Source organism: Martes martes (genome assembly GCF_963455335.1).
Source record: "Martes martes genome assembly, chromosome: 7".
NCBI lineage: Eukaryota > Metazoa > Chordata > Mammalia > Carnivora > Mustelidae > Martes > Martes martes.
In genome coordinates this window covers 144,037,737-144,061,270 of record NC_137894.1, presented here as the reverse complement: position 1 = coordinate 144,061,270, position 23,534 = coordinate 144,037,737, and the positions used below count along the sequence as shown (strand labels likewise).

At 68.5% G+C, this 23,534-nt stretch overlaps 1 protein-coding gene across 3 annotated transcripts; it reads left to right on the top strand.

The window, feature by feature from the left end:
• The first annotated feature begins 11,892 nt into the window (after positions 1-11,892).
• Positions 11,893-19,209, top strand: NUDT14 (nudix hydrolase 14). 3 transcript variants are annotated; one of them, XM_080807525.1, is made up of 5 exons: positions 11,893-12,059; positions 15,115-15,158; positions 15,803-15,867; positions 16,020-16,257; positions 18,894-19,209. In XM_080807525.1, exons 1-5 carry the CDS (start codon positions 11,898-11,900, stop codon positions 19,132-19,134), a joined length of 750 nt encoding a protein of 249 aa, XP_080663651.1. In that variant the 5' UTR covers positions 11,893-11,897; the 3' UTR covers positions 19,135-19,209. The 3 variants fall into 3 exon arrangements, with proteins under 3 accessions (XP_080663651.1, XP_080663652.1, XP_080663653.1); XM_080807526.1 differs by lacking the exon at positions 15,115-15,158 and having other exon boundaries at positions 15,837-15,867; XM_080807527.1 differs by lacking the exon at positions 15,115-15,158 and having other exon boundaries at positions 11,921-12,059; positions 15,834-15,867.
• Positions 19,210-23,534: the final 4,325 nt, after the last annotated feature.

The window sequence follows — 23,534 nt, the reverse complement described above, 5'->3', positions numbered from 1 at the left end:
GCGCAGAGGCGCCCACGTGCCCGAGCATCAGGGCTTCGGCTGCGTCCGGCTCGCGCGGAAACAGCCAACGTCACGCGCCCCGCACCGCGCGGCTCCCCTCGCGCGCGGGGGCCGCCCGGCGACGGCGGGTCCGCGGCTCCGGGGCCCGGGGGCGGGGCCGGCGCGGGGCGGGGCGCTCCGCCGCGAGCTCGCGGACTGGCCCCCGCGCGGCCGGCAGGGGCGGGGCCGGCCTCCCATTGGCCCGCAGCCGGAGGGGCGGGGCCGCGGGCGGGGCCGGGCCGGGCGCCCCCGCGCCGGGCGCCGCGGAGCAGGGCCTTATCAGCGCGGGCAGCTGGCGGCCCGTCCGTGCGCGAGCGCCCCGGCCCAATTCAATGGCCATTGTCCGCCGGCGCCTTTGTTCGGGAGGCGGCCACTTCCTGCGGGCCGGGCTGGCCGGGCTGGGCCGCGCGGGCAGGAAACGCTCCGAGCCGAGGCCCAGACGCCGAGGCCGCCCCAGCCCGGGGTCAGAGGCGACGGCCACCTGCCCGGGGGCGCCCTGGGCTTGGGGCCGGGGCCCGGCGGGGCTCAGCCCAGCGCTCGGCGCGGAGTCGCGGGGGCCGGTCCGCGGGGAGGGCGCGCGGGGCCGGGGAGGCGGGGTGCGGGCCGGGCCCGCGAGGTCAGGCCCTGGAGGGCGGGGGCGGGGCAGAGGAAGCGGAGGGATATCCTCAGGCGCAGGGGTGCCCCTCCCAGGTCGCTCCCCTCCCAGGTCGCCGGCGGGGGGACAGGCCCCCGCAGGTTAGGAGGAGCGTCGAGCAGGACGCAGAAGTCGGGACGGAAACCCAGCTCCTCGCTGCTCTCTAGGGGAGAAGGGGTCGGTGCCCCGGAGACTCCGGGCTGACAGGACTGGGGGCGGGGGCGGGCGGTTGTGACGGAAAACACGGCCCCAGGTGCGCCCCAGGCGGGCGGCCTCCCTTGTGCCTTCCCCGGCTCCGCTGCACAGTCCGGCTCACCCGGGACAGGCTGTCTTAGGGTCCCCCACCAGGCCTCCCTGCCCTGCCTCGCCCGGCTGCCCACTCCCCAGGGCCTCCGGGGCAGCCGGCCGGCCAGACCTTGATCACATGCTGACCCACAGCTCGGAGTGTGGTCTACGGAGTGGGTGGGAGATGGGAGCTGGCCCAGAACCAGAGCTCACGGTTCCTGTCCAAGCCAGAACCAAGCTGGTCAAGGCACGGATGGCCACAGCCGCTCCACTGTCCCACCCACCTGGCAGGGACCGTCCTCGGCCAGCCCCCATCCTGCCCCTCTCCCCAGTGCCCTGGAATCCATTGCACTTCCTTCCTCTGAAGCCCCCATGCGGCCTGCCCTGGAAAGCTGTCCCCACACAGTCCATCAGAAAACTGCCCGGGGCATTCCAACGGGACACTTGATGAGGTTCTGGCAACAGAGGGCTTGGAAGGCTACAAGCGCAGCACCACAAGGGCAGTGGGGCACCGCGGAAATGAGCTGCCGCCCGGGGCCCGAGGAGCCGGGGGAGGGCTGCTGCCCAGCCGCCAGGGGCTGGAGGTGCCCCTCTGTGACCCTTCCCCTCCGAACGCATGGCTGTGATACAGGGGGGTGTGCAGACCTAGCGAGATGGCACCCGGCACCCAGCACAGCGCTGGGACACAATAGGCGCTTTACAGAGGGCGTTTACCAAGGGACCAGTCCCCCACCAGGGAGGGAGGGGAGCCGTGCCACCCTGGTGCCTTGGCCTTAGCAGCTGGAGGTCACAGGTCTGGGAGAGGCTTGAACTTGAAGCCATCCGAAAGGCCAGTGCCAAGCAGTTCTAGGGAGACTGTGAGTGACAAAGGGGATTGGGCCAGAGGGGCAGGGAGAGCCCCAGACCCCACACAGGGTGCCTGCCCCCAGAGCCCAGAGGGGCGGTGGGAGGGCCCACCTCCGCACCCCCGCCGTGTGCTCCACGGCTCCACACGGGCGGGAGCAGCCCGCACCATGCTGTGCTAGGCCACCCCCCCCCCCCCGGTCTGCGCAGCAGGGTTTCCAACGGGAGCCTGGCTCGCGGGGCCACGTGGGCCAGTCCCATACAGGTGCCAGGGATGCTCAAGGAGAAGGATTGCATGTCACCCCAAACAAGGCGGTCAGTCCTACTGTCTCTACCGTGGGGAGCCCGAAGGGGAGGAGCAGGGCACCGAAGAAAGGGGTGTCGGGGCAGGACCGCAGCACTGCAGGGGAGCCGCGGTCGGGCCACCAGGGGGTTGGGTGTGGGCCTGGCAAAAGCCTCAGAAGGCAGGAGGGTGGTTTTCCAGGGCCGCGCCCAGAAAGACCGAGACGCGTGCGTGCACAGGAGGGATGGTGGGCTGGGGTAGTGGCAGGGCTCCTTGAGGTCACATGGGGCCTTTGGCCCTGGGGACTACAGAAAGGGTAAAACAGAGTCGGGGCACCTGGGTAGCGTAGCTGGTTGAGCGTCTGACTCCGGATTCTGGCTCAGGTGATGATCTCGGGGTCACGGGGTGCAGCCCCGTGTCCGGCCCGGCCCTCCGCAGGGCGTCTGCCTGAGATCCTCTCTCTCCCTCTGCCTCTGCCCCTCCCCACCCCCTGTGCACTTTCTCTCCAAAAATAAACACGTCCTTTAACAGTAGCGTGTGGTCAGGAGATGGCCCGACAGGCTGAGCCCCTTCAGAGCACATCAGCGCTGGGAGGTCGCAGGGAAGGACTCTCGGAAGAGCTTGCGGCCTCTGTCCAGGGTAGAGGAGAATGGAGGTCAGCATCCTTACCGTGTTGCAGTTCAGCGTGAGCCTGGCCCAGAGCCCGTCCCGGCCGCCGGGTCCACACCCCTCCTCCCACAGGGGTACAAGGGTCGCATCTCCTGCCCCAAGGTCCTGCCCTCACACCTCTTCTCCGTAAGGGAAAGGCCCCAGGGGGGCCCTCAGGATCCTCCTGCTACCACGAGGGGCTGTCCCCACCCCGCAGGCCGGTCCGTCCTCCCCTAGGGTCCGGGTCTGACTGCCTGGGCCGCTCTGGACGGCACACTGCCCAGGCCTCTGTGTGTCGTCAGCTTCAGCCCCTGCATGGCGGGCCTTGCTGGCCGTCACTGCCCACCCTCCTCGTATCCAGGGCTGTCCCCCCGGCCACCTCACCCCCTCACCCAGAATGCAGAAGGAGGCCCAGGCAGCCCCGTCCCCATGCCTCCCTCGACCCTGCCCTGCTCAGCCCAGTGCTCGTGGCCCGCCCTCACTACAGCCCGCAGGCTTCCCGACCCTCGCTTCTCCGGAGCAGGGATCCGCTGTCCCCCGAGAAGCTCTCCTCATGCCCCCGGTGTCCTCTGGCCGGGTCTCCCTCCTCCGGGAAGCCCCTCATGGCATCCCCCAGCCCCGTGGATGCCTAACTCGCTCCAGCCCCTCTCCGCGGCCAAGCTGGGGGGGTGTGCTGAGGCCCGCAGGACAGACGGCTGGCGGGCCCTGCCTGCCTTGGGGGGCTCGGGGGGTGCAGGGCTGTGGCAGCACCCAGCCCGGCGGACTTGGCCAGAGGCTCCTCTTTGTGGGAGGTCTCTGCGTGAGTCACCCCTCGGGCACAAATGCAGGAAGTCGCCATTCTGTTAGACTCTATTTTCTCCGTGGAGGGAAAGTCTGTCGCACGAAGGGCATTGTTCCCCGGGTCGCGTCTTCCGGGTGGGCTCGGGCTGCCCTGCGGCTCACGCGTTTTGGGGGCTCCAGGCCCAACTGTTTCCCTTTGAGACCCAGGGGTGCCTGGAGGCTGGGAATGTGGGGCGTAGCTGTCAGCCCTGGGGAGACGCGGGCGTACCCATGAGGCAGCGTGTGACCCAGGAGTCCGGGTCCGCACAGTGTTGGGGCCCAAGTGAGGTCGGGGCCGGGGTTCCGCACACACCCCGCTTGTAGGCCTTGGGGTCCTGCCTGGGCTCCAGGCCAAGCCTGCTTCCCTCGCCCCAAGAAGGCCACCCCCAAACCCTGCCTGCCCCCCGCAGCCTTTGAGACCTGGCTGGGGCCTGCTGTCCCACTGTCCCCAGGCCAGCGTGGCTCTGGCCCGCATGAGCCCCATGGTCCTGGGGAGACCCTGCCATGGCTGGGGTCCAGGGTCGGGCCAGGCCCCTGGGGGCAGTGGTGCAGCAGGCCGCCCTCCCATGACTTCAACACTGCCACTCTGCCCCGCTGCTGCCCTCGGGCTGCCATCAAGCCCCACGAGGGGCACCTGGGGTGCCGGGCGGTACAGGAGTGGGTGTGGGGCTCACGCTGCAGCTCATCTCAGGGCCAGGTGAGGGGCTCATGCTGAGAAGCACCGGGCAGGGCCTGCAGGAGCCCCGGCGGAGAGGTGGGAGCCGTGGGAGGTGGGCAGGGTCTCAGGCTGGAGGGAGCCCTGCAGCCAGGAGGGCAGGCCCGGGGTGTGTGTCGGGGCCTCAGGGAGGGTGGGGGCACAGCCTCCGTGTGAGGAGGAAGACGCCCCAGCCCCTGGCCCTGAGCACGAGGGTCCCCGCTGGGCGAACTCCGTGGTGGGGCCAGGGTGGCCAGGCCAAGGGGGAGCCCGGCTTGGGAGAGGAAAGGAGCACCGTGGCGCCGAGGTTCTGGGCAGTGGGCACTGAGAGACCAGAGACGGGGGCACGGGAAGCCAGAGGCGGGAGCTCAAGGCTCAGACAGAACCCAGCGGAGGCATGGATCCCCGAATGACGCCGAAACATGGGGCTGGGGACCGTCCCCAGAGGACAAGGAATCAGGAAAGGTCATGCGAGGCTTCTCCTGGAACAGGGAGGGGTGTGGAGCTGGCGGCCCTGTCAGGGTAGCCGGGGAGGAGGGACAGCAGGACGGAGTTTCCCCGGAAGGACAGACGAGAGAGGGAGACAAATTACAGACGCAGGACTCGGGTGGAGAGGGTCTTCGGGGGGCACAGGCGGCAGCGGGGATGGTGTCCGGTGATGTGTCCCCGCGCACCCCCTCTCTCTTGCCATCGTGGGTCGCGCAGACCCCACTCCTCCCTTCCTGCCTCCGGCCCGACCCTTCCTTCTCACCCCCCCGCCCCTCCTCCACCCTCTTGCTCTGCCGCAAACCCTGGGCGCAGCTTCACACTTCCGTCTGTGTCGCTTCAGACTGTTGCCCAGAAAGCGCAAACGCCACCGGCCCCCGGGCGCCCGGTCGGGGCTCCAGGCTCTGGGACGGCCGGCCCGACGAGGGCCCGCACACGGCCCACGCGCCGTAACCGCTTGGCGTGCGTCTCGAACCTCCGCGGCCTCAGTTCTCCGTCCTGCTGGAAGAAACCCGACTGTCGTGCCCACCCGCCACGGCCACCCGCGTCTGCCACAGGGCAGCTGTCCACGGCGGGCTGGGTCCGCGTGGCGGCGTCGCTCAGCAGCGTGTTCTCCCGCTGGGAGGTGCACGGTCTCCGGGTCTTGTCTTACTGTATTTTTTCACGGCAGCAAAACATACCTAACATCCGGCTGCCCGTTTTAACCATTTTAAAGTAATAGCGTCACGAAGGACAGAGGAATGCCAGTACTTGGGAGATGACGAGCAGATCAGAAACCTCGGACACGGACGCAACAAAAAACAGCTTCAGGACACGAAAGCCACAGATGACCCGTGACCCGCTCCAGCTCGTCTCTGCACACAGACGGCTGCGGCATCCACCAGCAAAGACGTGAGCAGCTTGGATAATGCGGTCGGGAGAGGCACACTGTTTTCTAGTACACGGGGCGTTCTCCAAATCAACATGTTTTGGGTCCCCAAAGGGGCCTCAGGACGCCTTCAGAAGTGGAAGTGGCCACGGGGAAGGCAGGCAGGCGGCGAAGCCATGCCCCCCGACCCCGCGCTGCCCCCCGACCCCGCGCTGCCCCCCGACCCCGCACTGCAGAAAGCGGCTCTGATGGAGCTCCAGGCGCAGCCCAGCCGCCCCGGGGCGCGAAGGGAGAGGAAGAGGCCTTCAGACGCGCCAGGGGCCTCACGCCGCCCGCCAGCACCGTCTCAGGCTCCCGGAGGACCTGCTCCGTTACAACGAGAGCGAGAACCGAGCCAGGGAGCCGGGGGAAGGGAGCTCCCGGGGGAGTGGGGGCAGAGGTGTGCAGGACAGCTGTGCCCCGTGAGGCCTGGCCCGCCGGGTCAGACAGCGGAGGACGTGGGTTCCCAGGAGCACCAGCTCTGACACGCACCTGACCTATATGGGAGGCTGAGGGGACCCCAACGGGGCTGGAAGCAGAAGCACAGGGCAGCCCATCCTCCGGGTCCTGCCTGATGCCCTGATGGTTGGGGCCTGGTGTCCCTAGATCCCCCGTGTCTGCGCCCACTGGCGGCGCCAGCGGCTTCTGACCTCCCCGGGAGGCTGAGGCCAGACCCGGGCCCTGAGGCCCCACAGCCTCTCTTCTCCCGGGACCGTCAGCCGAGCACTTTGTCAAAACAGAAGAGGGTGCAGCTTGGGGACACACACCAGCCGCTAAAGGTGGGAACGGTCCTGTGTCCAGAGAGGCGAGCCGGGGGCAGTCCCCCAGCGGCAACCAGGCTGCCTAAAACGTGCTTTCTTAACCGGCCCCTGTTTTCTTCAAACTGGTCTTTTCTGCTCTTCTGCGGGCACAGCACACGGCACACGGGACCGTCTGGAAAGCGGCGGTCGCCTTCCCGTGGCGCTCCTGCGGCCGGGTGCGGAGTTGGGGGGCGCCCACGGTGGCAGGGGCGACGACACACGATGCGGGGGGCCTGCCCGCAGAGAGGCGCGCGGCTCCTCCGGAGGAGACCCGGAGGCCAGCAGATGGGAGTGTGGGCCTCCGCGGCCTGAGGTCCTCCCGGGGAGCCGGAGCGGCAGACCCAGCCCGCTCCCATCCAAATCTCTGTGGGTGCTTTCACCACAGTCGCTCTAACTTGTGTAAGGAGCAGTGAGGTTAATGGTTAAGAGGTCACTTTTGGAAGGATGAGGAAAAAACAGCAAAGAGAGGGATCCGTACATCCAGATACGAGGACGTGTGTCCAAGAGCAGTGGGGACAGCGGGGGCTGTCGGAACAGGAGTCGCAGAGGCAGGAGAGGAAGCCGGGGCGGCCCGGCCCTCGGCAGCTCCAGGGTTAACCTGAGCGGAGAGCCACAAGCAGGCTCCGATAGTGCAGCTCGGGCCAGCGGCCAGGGGTGTCCCCGATACCAAAATCTGGGCCCCCAGAGGCTGGCCGGACAGCTGTACTGTGCCCCCTACGAAGGACACACCTGCCCTGATGCACATGGGGCCCCCACGGCCCTGCGTTAAAGGGAACAGGACGGGGCATGTGGACCACCTTGGAGACACCAGAAGGGGAAGGGGGAGATACCAGACACAGGGACACAGGGACTGAAAGGGTCACTGGCTGAGGGTACAGAAACCCAGCCAAGATGGGACATGGTGGTATTTCAGGACCCAGGCACAGCCAGAGGAACACAGGCCCCCACAAAGGGTCAGGGCCTGGCCCAGCTGTTACCATGACACCAGAAGGAACGGGCAGCCCCGTGGTCAAGCCAGGAAGGGCCGCCTGGTCAGACAGGGGCCGGGGAGGGTCCAAAGCAGTCAGCTTTCACGAGACAGCTCTCGAAGGAGGAAGGCCAGCAAAATGGGGACAAGCCATGGGATGACAAAGACAAAGGGAATGGGTCAGTGATGCTGGGACGGAAGAGGAGGGCCCCCAGGTCCTGGAGAAGAGGCACCGGTGCAGGGCGGTCACTGCCCAAGACCCATCAGACGACACCCAGGCACGATGACCTGTGTTGTCCAGAGAAGGAGACAGACACACACCTGCGGGGATGGGAGTCTCTCTAGGGGACCGGTCACCCAGTGCAGGCTGCGAGGCCACGACCAGCGGGCGGCGAGCGGCAGACCCAGCAGAGCCCGCCGTGGGCTCCACTCGGAGCCCCCAGGCCGAGCAGACCCGCGTCCCAGCGGGACGGCACGGGGAGCGGATTCTCTCTGCCCGAGGTCCCGTGTGCACCCCAACTGATCGGACGGGGCCCACCCACACCGCGCCGGCATCTGCTCGACTCGGTTCACAGACTCCAGCCCCCGTCTCATCCGGAAACACTGGAGTCACGTTCCACCAAACCCCTGGGCGCCCGCGGCCCAGCCACGTGGACGGGGAAAGCGAGCCGTCACGGAAGGAGGAAAAAGACACGATGACGAAACCAGAGGGTTAGGTGTGGAAAGAAATGCAGGTGGGTGTGCTTCTCAGTGTGCCACGAAGGCACCCCACACCCAGCACAGACGGAGCAGGGGCCCTGAGCCGCACCCCCTGGGAGAGGCTGAGGGAGCGTGCGTGTGCACGCGGGAGGCCGACCACCGCGGAGCTCTCCAGGCCGCGGAGCAGAGGGGCTGGACCCCCTCCAGGCCACCTCGGCTCCTCCTCACCATCCGTGTCTGGGCTCGCTCGGGGAGGGCAGCGCGCGCCCGGGCCTACACCTTCCAGGGAACGGTCCCCCGTCCTCCCAGTGGGGCCTTCTGGGCAAGGGTTTCCTCCCAGTTGCAAAACCGCGCCCCTTCCCTGCTGCCCCTGGGTCTGTAGGCAATGCCCGGGCCACGGGAGCCACCCTGTGACCGTGAGGGTGAGCGGGGCTGACCTGCTGTGCGTGGGGAGGGCTCAGGGGAGGGCTCTGGGGCCTCCTCCTCCCAGGCTGCTTGGGCCACATGCTCAGCCACATGCTGTGTGAGCTCCGGCGGGGTCGCTCCCGGCTGCCCCGGCCAAGGCCTTGCAAGGCCAGAGGAAGATGCCTTCAAGGGACATAACCATAACCAAGGGACAGCCCTGTGAGCACAGCCACGGGGGTGGGGGCAGAAACGTCAGGTGCAGGCGTGGGTTCTGCAGCTGCTTTGTATGTCCAGCCCTGATGTCACCACTGCTGTGGCCGCTGCCTCTGGCCCTCCCTGCGGGCACCACCCTCCATCCCTGGAGTCTCTCAGAGCAGGACCCCCGACCCGTGCCCTCACCTCTTTGGACCCGTGGCTGCCCACTGCCCCCCCCCCCGGGAGGAGGCTGAGCCCTGGGGGAAGCGGGGGCCCCATCTCTCCGCCCAGGCTGCTGGGCACTGCTCGAGCGTGCCCTCCAGCCCGGACCATGGGGAAGCCCTGCCAGCCGGGCCACCAGGGCTCCCAGCCCCCTGCCCCGCGGGGATGGGCGCGCAGCCGCCCTCCCTCCAGTCCTGGCCTCAGCAGGTGAGCCCCAGCTCCGACCCAGAGAAGGGAGGCGGCAGTCGGCAGAAGCCACCCAGGGGTCCCGCCAGCGCCCGCCTACCGTGGAGAAGTAGGTCTCTGCCACGCTTTGGAGGCACCGAGCGGTCCTGGGGCCCTCCCGACACAGGCTCCTGCCTGGCTGTGGTGCCCCCAGGGCTCCGCCCTGACCCCCAGGCCTGCCGCTGTGGAACCTCACAGACGCAGACGTGAGATGGGGAGACAAGCCTGGATTCCTGGGGGGGCCCGAGGCCCCCACAAGCGTCCTCGGAGGAGGAGGAGGAGAATGACAGGCAACGATGGGAGCGGCGTCAGGGAGCGAGCCCTGGCGTGGGGGTGCCCGCGGGAGCTGGAAAAGGCCGGGACGGCTTCCGCCCCGAAGCCTTCAGAAGGGACGCCGCGCGGCTGCCAGCTGGGCCCTGGCCCGGGGAGGCTGGTGTCAGACTCCGGAGCGGCAGGATGCTGAGTCTGAGCCGTCCCAGGCCGTCACACCCGTGGTTGTAGGTGCGGGGGGCGGACATGGGGGCTCACAGCAGCCCAGCCCACTGGCTCCGGCCCTCCCTTTTCCTCCAGGGCTCTGGGACGGTGGGTCCTTGGCTAGACCACCCTACAGCCTGAGCGTGGGATCCTCGTCCCTCTTACTGGGACCCAGTTCCAGGCCGCCTGCCGTGCGGTGGCCATACTCACAGCTCACCCGAGAGACTCGCCCACACCCCGGGGATCCTGACCCCAGGTCCACGGTGAGGCTGCGCCGGCCACATCCTGGACAGAGGGGAATGGGGGGAGATGGGCTGGTTGGCCATGGTTAGCGCGAAACATTCCCGTCTTCGAATCATCTGAATTTTGTTCCTTTCTGGGGCTGAGTAATACTCTGTCTTATGGTCAGCTGCATGGTGGACCCGCTCGCCTGCTGGTGGCAGCGCGGCTGCCCTCCCAGCTGCTGTCCGTAGGGCGGCCAGGGCGGGGGTTGGCCGAGCCCACCCCCAGGAGTGTACTGATGGGTCTCCCGGGGACTTGATGGCTCCCCTTTGCAGAACAGCCAGACTGTTCCCCGAGGGGCAGCACCTCACGGCTGGAGAGACCTCAGTTCTGCCGTCTCCACGACCAACCACCTCTGCTGGCCTCAGGAAAACTTCCCTTCCCTCCACGGCAACACCCATGCTGGGAGCAGAGGCTGCCTCTTCTTCCCAGATGCTCCTGGCTCCCTGCCGCTCCTCCTCTGCCCGGGCCAGGGCTGCCGGGCAGGGCTGGCCCTGGTGCGCGTCTCTCCAGTGCGCACGACATGGGGTAGCCAGGAAGGCTGGGAAGCACAAACCCCTAGGTTTATGGGAGGTGATGGTGACTCTCTGACAACAGCCCCCAGGAACCGTGCTTTCCCGCGGCTCCAGAACCCTGTGAACCTTCCTGCTGGCACGGGATGCCGTGAAGGAGCGCTGCCTGATGTGGGAGCTGGGCTGCAGCAAGCCTGGTCCGGTGACCCTGTGCTGGGGGAGCTGCTGTCGCAGGGGGACCCCATGGCTCTGAGACCGCCATGCCGCACAGAAAGGACCCACGTGGGGAGGCGGCCGGCCCGCCCCCGCTGCTCCGGCCGCCCAGCTGAGCTGCCAGACGCATTGCCCTGCATCTGGCGGCTCAGCGGAGCCATCTGCATGTGCAAGCCCGCTGAGCCTCCTGAAGGTGCCCGTGCCGGCTGTCCCCTGACCACACATGCAGAGAAAGCCCATGGCAGAGCTGCCGGGCTGAGCCAGAGTCATCCGTGCACCGAGACAGTGAGGGACAGATCGGTGCTTCCAGCCACGACATTCTGAGGCCCTGTGTCTCACTACTCAGCAACAGATAAGAAGACAAGGGCATCAGCTTCAAGGCCATGTGGCCAGTGCCCCTGGCTATTAGCTGTGGGGCCACAGTCAGAGAGCAGGAGCGGGGCTCAGCCCCCTGCCTCACCATTCTTAGCGGCCCCTGGGGAGGCAGCGGCTGCCTTTGGAAGGGGTCCCCAGATCCACCCCCAAGAGAGGAGTCCAGCTGCCGGGGCCTTTTCACAGCTTGGGAGGAGCATGGCGGGCAGGCCTTCCTGAGGGTGGCGATAGCCCTGGGCCCCGGAGGGGAAGGAGGCTCCGCTCCTCCCAGCAGCGCAGGTGAGCGGAGGGCCTGGGTCTGCCTCGGCCCTGGTCCCGCCCCCTTCCCGGGCCTCGCCTTTCTTCCGAGCTGCTGTCCTCCTGGCCACCAGGCTCCCCAGAAGGGTCTACACGGTCTCCCACCGCCGCCCGCTCAGTGGTCCTGCATGCAGCCGCCCGCCGACCCCGTCCTTCCTCCTCTCGCAGGCTCCACCGGGCAGCCGCGAGCGCAGGGCCCAGCTCTCCTCCCCTGGGGCCTGACCTCGCCCCCGCATCACCCAGTCTCAGGGCCGCGGTCATCGCGTGTGGGGTGGGACAGCCGCTCGGCTCCTCCCGCCAGGGCTGCCCCACCAAGTCCCAAGTCCCCCGAGCACGGGCGATCGCGTGTCCGGTGGGTCCCCTCCAGCCACGCTCGCGGCCGCCAGCCCGCACACCCCGCCGGACGCCGCCCGGCAGCCGGCTCCACGCGCTAGCCCCGCACCCGCCTCCCACGGCCGGGCGCGCCCCACCTGCGCGCCGACCCGGCAGGTGCTGCCCGCCCCGCCCCGCGCGCTCCCGCCCCGCCCCGCCCCGCCCCGCCCCGCGCGCTCCCGCCCCGCCCCGCGCCCTCCCGCCCCGCCCCGCGCGCACTGAGCATGCCCAGGGCCGGGTCACGCGCCCGGCAGCCCGAGGCCTGCACGGACTCTGCCCGTGGCCGGGCTGCCCCGCGCGCTGGCATGCAGCGCATCGAGGGGGCGGCCGTGGGCCACTGCGCAGCCTCGCCCTACCTGCGGCCGTTCACGCTGCGCTACCGCCAGGTGAGCCGCCCGCCCGCGCGCCTTCCGCGCTCCCCGCCGCCCGGCCCCGCGGAGCCCCGCCCCCGGCCCCGCGGAGCCCCGCCCCCGCCCGCGGAGCCCCGCCCCCGGCCCCGCGGAGCCCCGCCCCCGGCCCCGCGGAGCCCCGCCCCCGCCCGCGGAGCCCCGCCCCCGGCCCCGCGGAGCCCCGCCCCCGCCCGCGGCCCGGCCCCGCCCCGCCCCCTGTGGAGCGCCCCAGCTCAGCGGGCGGGTGTGGTTCGAGTCCGTCGGGACACCTCTGGGGACGACCCATCCCTCCGAGGAGGCTGTGCGCGGCCCCAGCACTTTTTGCAGCGGGACGCACGGGGCGCCCCGGGGTCAGGGAAAGCTTCCTGGAGGCGGTGGTCTTCATTCTTGGCAGCGGAGGTAGGGTTGTGGCGTGAGGAGGCAGCCGCGGGATCCGGCAGAGCACTGGGGAGCCTCCCTAGGGGGGCTTCCTTCCGGGGGCCCCTGCGCTGCCCAGCACGCAGGCAGGCTGCGCCCCCCCCCCAAAACCTCTCCTCCCGCCCATCCCCGGCCACCAGCGAGAGCAGGACCACGTGACTCCCTGGGCACCCTGCATAGAGCAAGCTCACGAGGAATGTCTGTTGGGCCGGTGAGAACCAGCTCCGTGGTTTGGGCCCCTCACCTTCTGCTCAGCGTCCTGGCTGCGCCCAGCGCATTGCCGGGTGTCGGAGTATCCCCCGGCCTTCCGGATGAGACTGCCCTCCCGCCTCGCTGACAGCACTTGCGGTCCAGGTGTCCGATGCTCCGCTTCCCGGCCGCCCCTGGGCTGGCGGCGCCCTGTCCACTCCACGGCCCTTCCTCTCACAGCTCTCACTTGCTCCGTCCTTGTAGCCCTGTTGGCTCCAGGGGGACAGGGAATTCATGTCCCTGGGATGGGCCCAGGTTGGCAGTGCTGGCCTGGGACAGAAGCAAGGGGTCAGCTGAGGGACGATTGAGATCGCTGCCCTTCTCCTTGGCATTGACTTTGGGTGGCGATGTCTGATGATGGCTGTGCAGCCCCCAGGGGGCTGGGGCTGGGCTGGGGGCAGTGGGTGGGCACAGGGGGTCGGGGCACACAGCTGCCACGTGGCACGTGGCTGCCATCCTCTCTCCCCGAGCTCAAGTGCGGTAGCCTGTCAGTGCGGCTTCACCAGTGGGTGGTGGTAGCCGAAGAGAGCCGGGGCAGACAGGAGGCAGTGGTGGGCCCCGGGCTTGGGGAGCCCAGGCAGTATTCCTTCAGGGCCTGTAGGACACAGGGCTGGGCCGTGCATGATGCTTAGGGACACCTGCAGCCATCCTTGGCCGGGGGAGGCATGGTAGCCAGACAGACCGGAGGCAGGTCACTGCCGCCCCCCTCCCCAAGAAGGTTAACCAGGCCTAGGACCCAACTAGCTGGTCTGGGGCTCCTGGGGGTAGGTCTGGCTGGGCCTCACTGGGCCTCTCTGGCCCGTCCCTTAGCATCCTGCCTTGGCCAGACCGAAGGGTCTGACAGACATTTTGAACTTGAGCTGGGAGAGTCCCCGAGACTTGCAGGAGGTGACACTTATCCTGAAGGAGGCAGGAGGCACAGCAGGCACTTGGCAGGCTCAGGGGCGGGGGGGGGGGGCAGGCCTTCTCTGGAGCGCGTCCTGGGTGGGTGGCCGGCCCTGCCGTGGCCAGACTGCAGGCAGGCCCAGGCTTGCCTCCTGGGGTTGGTGCCTCCCAACGGCCTCCCAGGCAGCCCGACCTTCCCCTTGGAAACAAAGGCCCCCGCCAGTCCTCCAGGGCCTTCTGCTTCCCGCAGAGCTCAGACTCATTTGCCCAGCGCCCCTTGGACCAGCACGTGGGCCTCTGGCCGTGAAGCCCCTCTGCTTGGAATGCCCTTCCCTCGGGGGCCTGTGTGGCTGGTACAGTGTTGCCTCTTCCAGGAAATCCTCTCTCTTCTGCGGCCCCGGGTGCACGTTCTGTGTGTCTGGCGCTCAGGTCCATGTCCACTTCAAGGCCTGCACAGAGCCCCAAGGGCGGGGCCTGCAGTTCTCCGGGGTCTTAGGGCTGACCCAGTGGCTGAGAGCAGATGGCCTAAGGGTGCTGGCGATGGGCGGCCACAGGGCAGGTCCCCAGGGCCCTGGGTCCAGCCCCGCTGGCAGAGACCCCTTGGGGAGGAGGCAGGACCAGGTGGAATGACCACTGATCATGTCCACTCCAGCCCCAAGGATGGGAGCCCACCCCGTCTAGTGGTGTCCAGCTGGCAGGATTCTAGGCTTCTCACACACCGTGCCTGTTGGAACCCCACAGATGCCCCTCCCGGCTCCCCCGGTGGGCCTGGCCCAGCCCCTGCCCCGCACCGCCTCCTCTATTCCCTGGTTGCTGTCGGGAGCCCTGGGAGCCCATCGGGGGGTGGTGCCCGGGCTTGGGGAGTGGGATGATGGAGACGAGCGACAGGACAACAGGCCGACAGGATGCACGAGAGACAGCCCCAGACAGAAGCTGGGCGGGGGCGGGGTCATCCCCTGTCCAGTCACCATCACTGCATCACCATGTCCGGCAGGGCGATCCCCCCCGCCTGGCTGGGGCACTCCCACTCCAGCCGCTCCTGGTGCTGGTGTACTCAGGAGGCTGGCCTGACCTCTCCTGCCTTCTTGTCTGTCTCCACTGGCCTGAGGAAGCTTCAGCATTGAAAACCTCATCTCTGCTCCCCTCCCCACCCCCACCCCCCGTCCTGCCCCTCCCCGTGCCCCACACGGTGCTGCCCGCACTTGGTGACAGCGTACATCTCTTGCAGCTCCTTGAGTCCAGCCTGCCCCAGGTGGCAGCTCACACTGGGCCTTGGATGCCTTTCTACCCTGTGCTGTGGTTTTCTGCCCCACCCCTGGAGGGGATCAGGCTGTCTGTGACCTCCCTCCCCAACCTGCTGCAGCTCCCCGCTCCTGATGGGCTCAAGCCTTGGTGGGCTGCCCGGGTAGGGACTGGTGCAGTGGGTCTGCGCTTCGCAGGGCACTTGCACACACGCTAGAAGCCCTCTGGCCACCCTTGACCACCACCCTGCATCTTTCAGAATGGCACTCAGAAGTCATGGGACTTCATGAAGACACATGACAGGTGAGAGCCCAGCCTGGCCCGGCTGCCGGGGAAACCCTAGGCTGACGCCCACTGGGACACTGGGGCTCAGGGGCCGGGAGTGCCCCCGCCCCTGCCTTGCCGCATCCCTCTGGGTGCACCCGTGTTCCTGATGCACTCATGCTCTCTGGATGTCCCCTTCTGGCTCCTGGCTCAGGCTGCCTGGACCGTCGTGGCAGCCGGGCCCTCTTGGACCTGGAAGAGGCCGTCTGGGTGCCCTCGTCCTCCCCTGAGCGGCAGGCTGTGGGCTGGATGGCAGGGAGGCACGAGGAGTGTGGCCGGTAGGCAGCCAGCCAGCGGGGGCCACATGTCCCGTCAGTCAGCCGGCCTCAGCTGCCGCCACCCCAACCTGCCCAGCTGCCCAGCATGTCCTTCTGCACCCCGAGCCCCTCTTCTGCCTGTCGGAATACAGTAGGCCTGTGTCCTGGCCTGACTGTGGGGCCTGGGCATGCTCTGGCCCTGCCTGGGCCTCAGTGTTCCCATCTGAGTAAGGGACCAATTTCCCCAGACTGCTGGGGAGAGGAGGTGGGCTGGGCATGCTGGGAACGGGGCTGGGAGCCAGGGGCCCGGGGAGGCGAGGTGAGGGTGTTGCTTCTGTGTTGAGTATCGTCCCTCCCCCCCAACAGTGTGGCCATTCTCATGTTCAACTCTTCCCAGCAGAGCCTGGTGTTGGTGAAGCAGTTCCGGCCAGGTGAGGCATGCGGGAGTGGGCTCTGGGGGGAGGGGAGAGGCCGCTGGGGCCCTAGGGTCAGAATGTAGGTGGGGGGAGGGGCAAACTGAAGCCCAGTGGGGGTCTAGCATCCACTACACAGCTGTGACCGTGGCCCGGCCTTCCCCACCCAGCCGTGTACGCGAGCGAGGTCGAACGCCACTTCCCGGGGTCCCTGGCGGCCGTGGACCGGGACGGAGCCCGGGAGCTGCAGGTGACGCTGCCTGGCTCGGCGGGGGTCACGCATGAGCTGTGTGCGGGCCTCGTGGACCAGCCGGGGCTGTCTCTGGAGGAAGTGGCCTGCGCGGAGGCTTGGGAGGAGTGTGGCTACCGCCTGTCTCCCTCCGACCTGCGCCGGGTCGCCACCTACAAGTGAGTGGGCTGGGGCATCTGGTCGGCACCGCCGGGGGCTGAGATGAGCCGGGAGGCAGCGAGTGCCCCAGCCCCGGGGGCAGGCAGGGTTCTTCCTCCTTGTGTTTCAACATGGAGTCGGGGAAGGTTGGACAGAGAAGGCCCTCAGGTTGGGATCCAGGCCGGAACCCAGGGCTCATGGGGGCAGCTCTGGGGCACGTGAGCCCCCACCCTTCGGCCCCTAGCCACATGGGGCCAGCCCCGGGTGGCAGCTGCTGCCGACAGACGCCTCTACTTCCTGTGGTGGGATTAGGCACCGGGCGCCGGTGGGGGGTGGTGGGAGGCGGAGTCACAGATCTGCTGTCAGCGGCTCGGGAATGAGGCTGGGGGGCAGGGGCTCTGGCATGGCGGGGGCGGGGAAGGGATGTGGCCTGGAGCTGAGACTGCAGGCCCCTCCCCACCAAAGCCCAGGTGTCCCCCACCGTGTTTCAGGACGAGACGTTAGGGTGAAGCCTGTCCATGTGCTGCCCCTTGAAAGCCCTCACGGGTCCCTGAGCCTGGTAAAACGTGGAAGCAGGAGGCCAGCCCCCCGCACGGCCCTGAGCACGCCCCCCCCCCCCCCGCCGCAGCCTTTGCAGGGGCAGGGGCCTGCTCCCCCGGGGAGGGGCCGGTGGGCAGCTCTGCTTCACAGCCTGGCGCGGGGGTCGCTCAGTGCTGGGTCCAGGCCCTGTGCCTCAGCTGCCCAAGGGCTTTGTCAGGGTGGCTCCCTGGGCTGGGGGCTGGGGGGCTGGGGCCGGCCTCCAGGCCAAGGAAGGGACGGAGCCAGGGCTCGGAGCCCCCACGTGTACCCCTGGCTGCCGAGTGGTTGAGCATCGTGGTCTGAGGGGCAGGCCTGCTGTCCGCGGGTGTCCTCGCTGCTGGTGGCCAGGAGCACGGGAGGGTGCTCCCGGGGCTGGCGGGGGGGGGGCTGGCAGGAGGCAGCCTGGAGGGTGGGGGACCCGTGGAGGAGCAGCGTCCCCCCGCAGCGGTTCCTCAAGCAGGGTCTCGGGGCTCTAGCCTGATCCCAAGGGTGCTGGGGAGCCCAGGAGGACGCTGGGCAGCAAGCAACCTGGGAAGACTTGCACTGTGCAGACAAGGTGTGGCTCTGGGGGGTCGGGCTGAAGGGGCTGGAGTAGAGGTCGGGGCAGGTGTCCCTGGGGGCAGGACAGACAGCAGATGCTTCCTCTCAGAGCGATGGAGAGCCCGGGGCGCCCCTGCCCGTCACAGGTGACAAGGCCCAGGCATTCCTCTGCCATCGCCCAGTGGAGGGTGGGGCTGGGCATGTTCTTCTCGCCCTGGGTCGGCGTCTGTACCATCTCCTGCACGAGCGGCGGCAGCTGGGCCTGGAAGCCCCCCAGACTGGCGCTTCTGTCCAAGGTGCAGGCCGCGGCCCCCGCCGGAAACCGGCCATCAGGAGGGACTGTGTCAGTGGGGGGAGGCCCGACTGGCGGGGGTGCCCCCTCCTGGGCAGTGGGGCACGGAAGCCCCCCTGTGTGCTGGGCCGCCACCGAGAGCAGCCCCCACCCTGCATGTCTCTGGGTGGCCCCAGACACACTCGGGTCCCCGTCTCCCGACGTGCACTCACGCTTGACTCCTCTGCGGTCCTGGGCTGCAGAATGGCCTGTCCCCTCCCGGCTGCCCACGGTGCCTGCCACGGCGCTGCACCTGGGTGCCTGTCCCCCTCCCGGTGGCTGGCAGCCCCCTCTGGCCACCAGCCACCTAGGGAGGGGCTCCCTCTCACCCCTCCACACCCCTGCCGCCTCAGGAGGAGCCCTCCCCGGCCTGGAACTGGCATCCTGGCGGGGCTGGCGTTGGGGGCTCTCTGAGCCTGGGCCACACGGTTGCCACGTGGGTCCTTGCTTCCAGCCAGCCCGGGGCCCTGGGTGCCAACTGGGGTCTGTGCTGGGAAGGGAGGCCCTGCACGAGGGAGCTGCAGACCCACACCGCAGAGATGTCTGGCTCCTGTTGACCCTCATTTAAAACCTCACAGCTGCCGTGGGTCCGCTGTTCTGCTTCCTGGGAATGGGGCCTGGTGCTCAGGTGCTGGCCACACTGTGGTCACGGTGTCGGCCGGGGCCGTGGGCTCATCTGGGGCTCAGGGTCCCCTTCTCAGCTCATGTGATTGTGGCAGAATCCAGCCCCTCGTCGCTGTGGGGCTGAGTGAGGGCCCCCTTTCCCTGCTGGTTGTTGGCCGGGGACCGTGGTCTGCTCCCTGAGGCCACCTGCAGGCCTGGACCACGGGGCCCCCTCACGTGGCAGCTTGCTTGGTCTACAAGGCCCGCAGGACAGTGTCTCTGACGACTAAGCCTTCACTGACGAGCTCACCTAATTAGGTCAGGCCCACCAGGGTAATCTCTCAAGCTGGAAGTCAGCTGATTAAAGCCCTCAGTTACACGGGCAGAGTCTTTCCACCTTCGCCACAGGACAGAGCCACAGAAGTGAGAGCCACCATGAGGCCAGGGTTCTGCCATCCTTGGGGGTGCGGGGGGGGCATATCCTGGAGCTCTGCCTATCAGATGGGTCTCCTGGGCAGGAGTGGCTAGAAGGATGGCCGGAAGGGCCAGGGCGGCCCGTGAGGCCTGTGTGGCTGGTTCCGTAGAGGCCGTCTCAACCCACAGGTCCGGTGTGGGACTCACTGGCTCCAGCCAGACTATGTTCTACGCAGAGGTGACAGATGCCCAGCGGGACGGCCCAGGCGGGGGTCTGGCGGAGGAGGGTGAGCTCATTGAGGTCGTGCACCTGCCCCTGGACGGTGCCCGCTCCTTCGCGGATGACCCAGATGTCCCCAAGACCCTCGGCGTCATCTTCGGCATCTCGTGGTTCTTCAGCCATGTGGCCCCTGGCCTGCGTCCCCAGTGAGACTCCAGGGGCCCGAGACCAAGGCTAGTTCTGGCCACTTGGCCTGCAGACGAAAATAAAGGCTTGTGTGGCTCTAGCCTGTGTCTGCTGGCTCTGAGCTGTGACCGGGGTGGGCTGGGGGTGGGGGGCGGAGGGACAGTGAGGCTTTCCCAGATGGGTCCTGGGGGAGGGTGTGCTCTCCACGAGAGCCTCTCATTCCACGGAGAAGCCTCTGGCCGCAGGCGGGGCAGGGACGGCTGTGGGCGGCTGGTGGCGGGCAGGGAGCTAAGGTCAGGCCTTAGGCGGGGTCCCGGGGAGAGACAGGGAGGATGGTGCCTGGCCAGGCTACCTGCTGGGGCAGGAGAGGTGGGGCTGGGGTCTCAGCCGGGCCAAGGGCTCAGGCAGGACTGTGTGCTGGGCCACGGGGCAGCCGTACGGCTGTGGGGGTGGTGGCTGGGCCGGCCCTCAGGAGGAGGGACGGAAGTGCAGGCTGTGCGTTCTTGAGGTGCACGCTCCCGGCTCCGGGGCTGGGCTGGGTTCCTTCTCCGGGAGCCCAGAGCCAGAGCCACTCTGGATCTGGGTCTCGTGCCCCCAGCAGCCCTGGCATGCCCTGGACTGTTGGGAGTTTGTGCCGGGATATCGCTCTGCTTGCCAACCAGTGTGGGCCTGTGAGTCCGAAGGACCCCCGCCATGCACGCCAGCCTGTCTTGCGGGTCAGGCACTACGGGAGCTGCTTCTGTGACCCTTAAACACTTGGGGTCACAGGAGTGCTTGGCGCCCACTCAGCTCCACACCCAGTAAGGCCTCCATAGGCAGTGGGTGGGTTGGAACCCGTTGCGGAGGGGGTGCGGTGACCTTGGGCATTTGCAGGATGCGGGCCCGGCCTGACGGCTGGGGAAGCTCCCGGAGGGAGGGCCTGACCCGTCCCCTGGCCCTCCAACCTGTCCCCTGGCCCTCCAAGCCCTCCGCTAGACCCGTGGGCGATGCTGTGGGTGATGAGTCGTGGCGGCTTGGAGAGGGCAAGGTGTCCGGGCCCGTTGCTGTCATAGGTGGGGACGGGAGTGACCAGGAGCTTTGCTGCAAACCCCACTTAGTGCCCTGAGCTGCCGTGTCCCCTGGGACCGGGCCTCAGTCCGGCATCGAGGCAAATGCTGGGCAGGGCCATGCCTTTGGCTCTCACTGAGACCCCATCGTCAAGTGCAGGCACCTCACTTGGGCTGAGGTCTACTCGCCTCCCTGGAATCCCCCTGCTCTGCCCTCAGGCTGACCCCATGCAGGCAGGTGTCTGCTCCTGAGCACGCTGGGGGTTGGGGGGGGCGTCCCTCCCTTCCTGCTGGCCTGGGGAGGGCTTGGGGCTCAGGCAGGTTGGGACTAGCACAGTGCAGACCGCCCCGGGCCTGGCGGTGGAGGCTGCCCACAGAGGCGGTGCCCAAGGGGTGCACTCAAGCAGCACCACCTGTATGCAAATGCTGGCTGGGACCCAGGTGGGGCCTCCTGGGAGCCCGGCCACGTGAGGGACGTGCCACCGAGGAGGGGCCCTCGGGCCTGCGGCCTGTGCCCAAGGGGCTGCCAGGGCTGGGCTGTGGCGGGGTCCCGAGCAGCCCTGCCCCACCCTGTCCAGAGCCATCCGGAGACCAAGTCATAGGGCCGGGACTCCGCCCAGCCTAGAACCACGCCACCCCGCCTCCCCTGCTTGCGGCCTGCCTGGTGCCCGCCTCTAGAGCTCTGTCCTTCCTGGCCGACCTGCAGGCATTGCCCACGGCCTCAGAGCGGCCTCTGGCAGGTATGGGTGGCGCCGGTGGCTCTGTGTGCCGTGGGGAGCAAGCTGGAGGCGCCGAGCCGGCAGGGTGGGGGGTGCGGGACAGAGCGCCCGGCCCGGGGTGCGGTCCAGCCCCGTCATTCTGCTCTGCAGTCCGATGGGGCAGGTCCGCAGGCACTGCTGCTGGGCCTAATGGAGCTGGCATTGATTTCCCGGCACTGGGGGCTGGGGGGGGGGGGTTGTAACCGGAAACTCCCCTCCCTGGCCGCTATATTTAGCACCACAGATCGCAGGCGGGCGGAAGCACAGCTCATTCCAGAGCCAAGCCAGCTCTGTCCAAACTCCAGGCAGCCAGCACCCCAGCCTGGTCCTGAAGGGCCCCGCCAGCTTGGGGGCCTCCACCCCATCGCGGCCTTGTCAAGCGCCCAGCTCGGAACATCCTGGGAGCCCCTCTTGCTGGGGAACTCAGAGAGGGAGCCCCCAGGCTAGGGGGCGGGTGGACCTGGGTGGGAGACCCGTGTTGGGATCCGCGGGCCCCAGAGCAGGGACGGGGTTCTTCCTGTAAGAGGCAGAGCAGCCTGGCCCAGCACGGGCAGAAGGAGGAGCCCGAGCCCCCATCAGATCCCCAGCCCTCCAGCCCGAGAGCTGCAGAATTCCCTATGGGGGGGCCCCAAAGGGGAGGACCCAGCTGCTCTGGGCCAGGGAGACCCAGATCCTGCTCCCAGAAGGCCCGCAGGGAAGCAGATGGGGCCAGGCCACTGTCTCCCTAGCTTTGCAGGGCAGGTGGGGGCGCTCTGTACCCCCAAGCGGGGCTGGCCAGCAGGAAGGGCCCGGGGGCAGGCTGCCTCCTTGGACAGGCTGAGCTTGAATCCTGAGATGGAGTGAGCATCCCTCACTGCTGCCTCCAGGCCGAGACCGCTCCGAGCAGGCGGAGAGCCGCTGCTGAAACACGACAGCTTCTGCAACCCGCCGCGCAGCCGGTCTCTGGGCTGTCCTTCCCGCCCACAGCTGGCCACGGGCAGGAAGCTTCGGGGGTGGTTGAGGGAGGGGCCCACGGGGAATTGTTCTCTGGACCCCACCTCTCACTTCTCTAGGAACTGCCCCTGCTCAGTCCCAGGTCCCTCCGCTGCCGGGCCCTGGCTGGGTCACTGGCCCCTCTCCCTTGCACTGTGGTGACCTGTGGCTTCCCTGCCCTGACCTCACCTTCTGCTGCCCCTCTCCCTGCAGCCAGGGAGCTCTGGGAAAATGTAGGTCACTGCTGTGCAGCCCAACCCAGCTCAGTGGCTCTCTGTGCTTCCCTTGGTTTTAGCATGAAGACCCATGGAGAGGCCCAGTGCGGCCCCGCACTCATTCCCACTTAGCCTCGCCTAGGCCTACCCCTCCCCTGCTCGGCCTCTGCCACTGTGTTTCTACAGGCCTTCACGGGAGTCAGGCCTCCTCACCCCGGGGCCTTTGCATGGGCCGTTCCCAGCTCCTCACCCCGCTGACCCTCCCCTGCCTTTGGGTCTTAGCCGGCCCCCTGTGCGGTTTGCCCTGCCTTCCTCACCCTTACAGTTTGTCGTTCTAGCTCTGTTCACCCTTGGACTGGGGGCCCCTCAGGGGTTCACCATTAGGCTGAATGCGGGGCAGAGGCACCCAGGGCTTCCCTGGATAGTGGGGCAGTGGGCATGGACAGGGATGGAGCCCCGATCCCCTGAAGCTCTGTATGTGTGTGTGTGTTGGGGGTCTCCTCACTTGGGGCCTGGAGTACATGGGTGCCTGCTTCTGGGCGGGGGCAGCGAGAAGGAGGCATCCCCACAGTGACCCCCGCAGCCGTGGCCGCATCTGGAAGGCTCTGAACACAGCTTGTCCTCCCTTATTTGGCGGGGTTGGCTGGCGTCCTGCCCCCTCACCCCAGCAGACAGGGGCTCAGGCAGGGAGGGACGGGCAGCGGGAACAGAGCCGGGCCCATCCCTTCGTGGCCCTCAGGGGCCCCCCGGTGCCTGGATCCTGGGGGCACGGCTTTCCAGGAGCGGCCTACAGCCCGTGTGGGGGTGGCGCGCTCAGGGCATCCGGGCCCCTTGGCGCCTTGGCCGCACAGCCTGGTGAGAAAGAGGGCTGCGCTTGCGCTCCTACCCCCTTCTTCGGAGCCGCTTCTCCCAGGAAGCCTTCCCTGCCTCCCCCTGCCCCCCGCTGCTGCCAGCCAAGGCAGCTCCTAGCTCCAGGCAGGGACTGCCCTCCCAGCACCCAGTCCCCAGCCAAGGGGCCCACGACAGACTCGCCCAGTTATTGTGGGGGTGGGGTCGGACCCCTGCGGACCTCGGATCCCTAAGTGCCCATGCGACCCGCCTGCCCCAAAGGGACCCTGCTCGCTGGGGGGGGGGGCGGGGAGCTGATGTTTGCAGACGAGGAGCCCTTGGAGTTGACCCCGGGTGGGGGTGGGGGGCGGCGCGAGGTCACCCCGGCAGAGGGCAGCACGGTGATGGGGGGGGCGTGGGGACCCGGTGACCGGGACAGCGGGAGGAGCCTCTTTGGGGAGCTCCCACCTCGTCCCTTGAGCGTGCACCGCCGCCTTTTATTCCCCGCTCGCTCCCCCGCGTCCCCGCCCAAGCCCCGTCTCCGGCCCGGGCGTTCCGCGAGAGCGTGGCCTGCTCAGCCCCGCGCCCGGCCCGACCCGGGCACC

Coding starts and splice junctions, on each gene's coding strand:
- NUDT14 (XM_080807525.1), top strand. CDS start 11,898: ATGCCCAGGGCCGGGTCACGCGCCCGGCAGCCCGAGGCCTGCACGGAC. Junction 15,159..15,802: donor TTCATGAAGACACATGACAG/GTGAGAGCCCAG, acceptor CCCCCCCAACAG/TGTGGCCATTCTCATGTTCA. Junction 15,868..16,019: donor GGTGAAGCAGTTCCGGCCAG/GTGAGGCATGCG, acceptor TTCCCCACCCAG/CCGTGTACGCGAGCGAGGTC.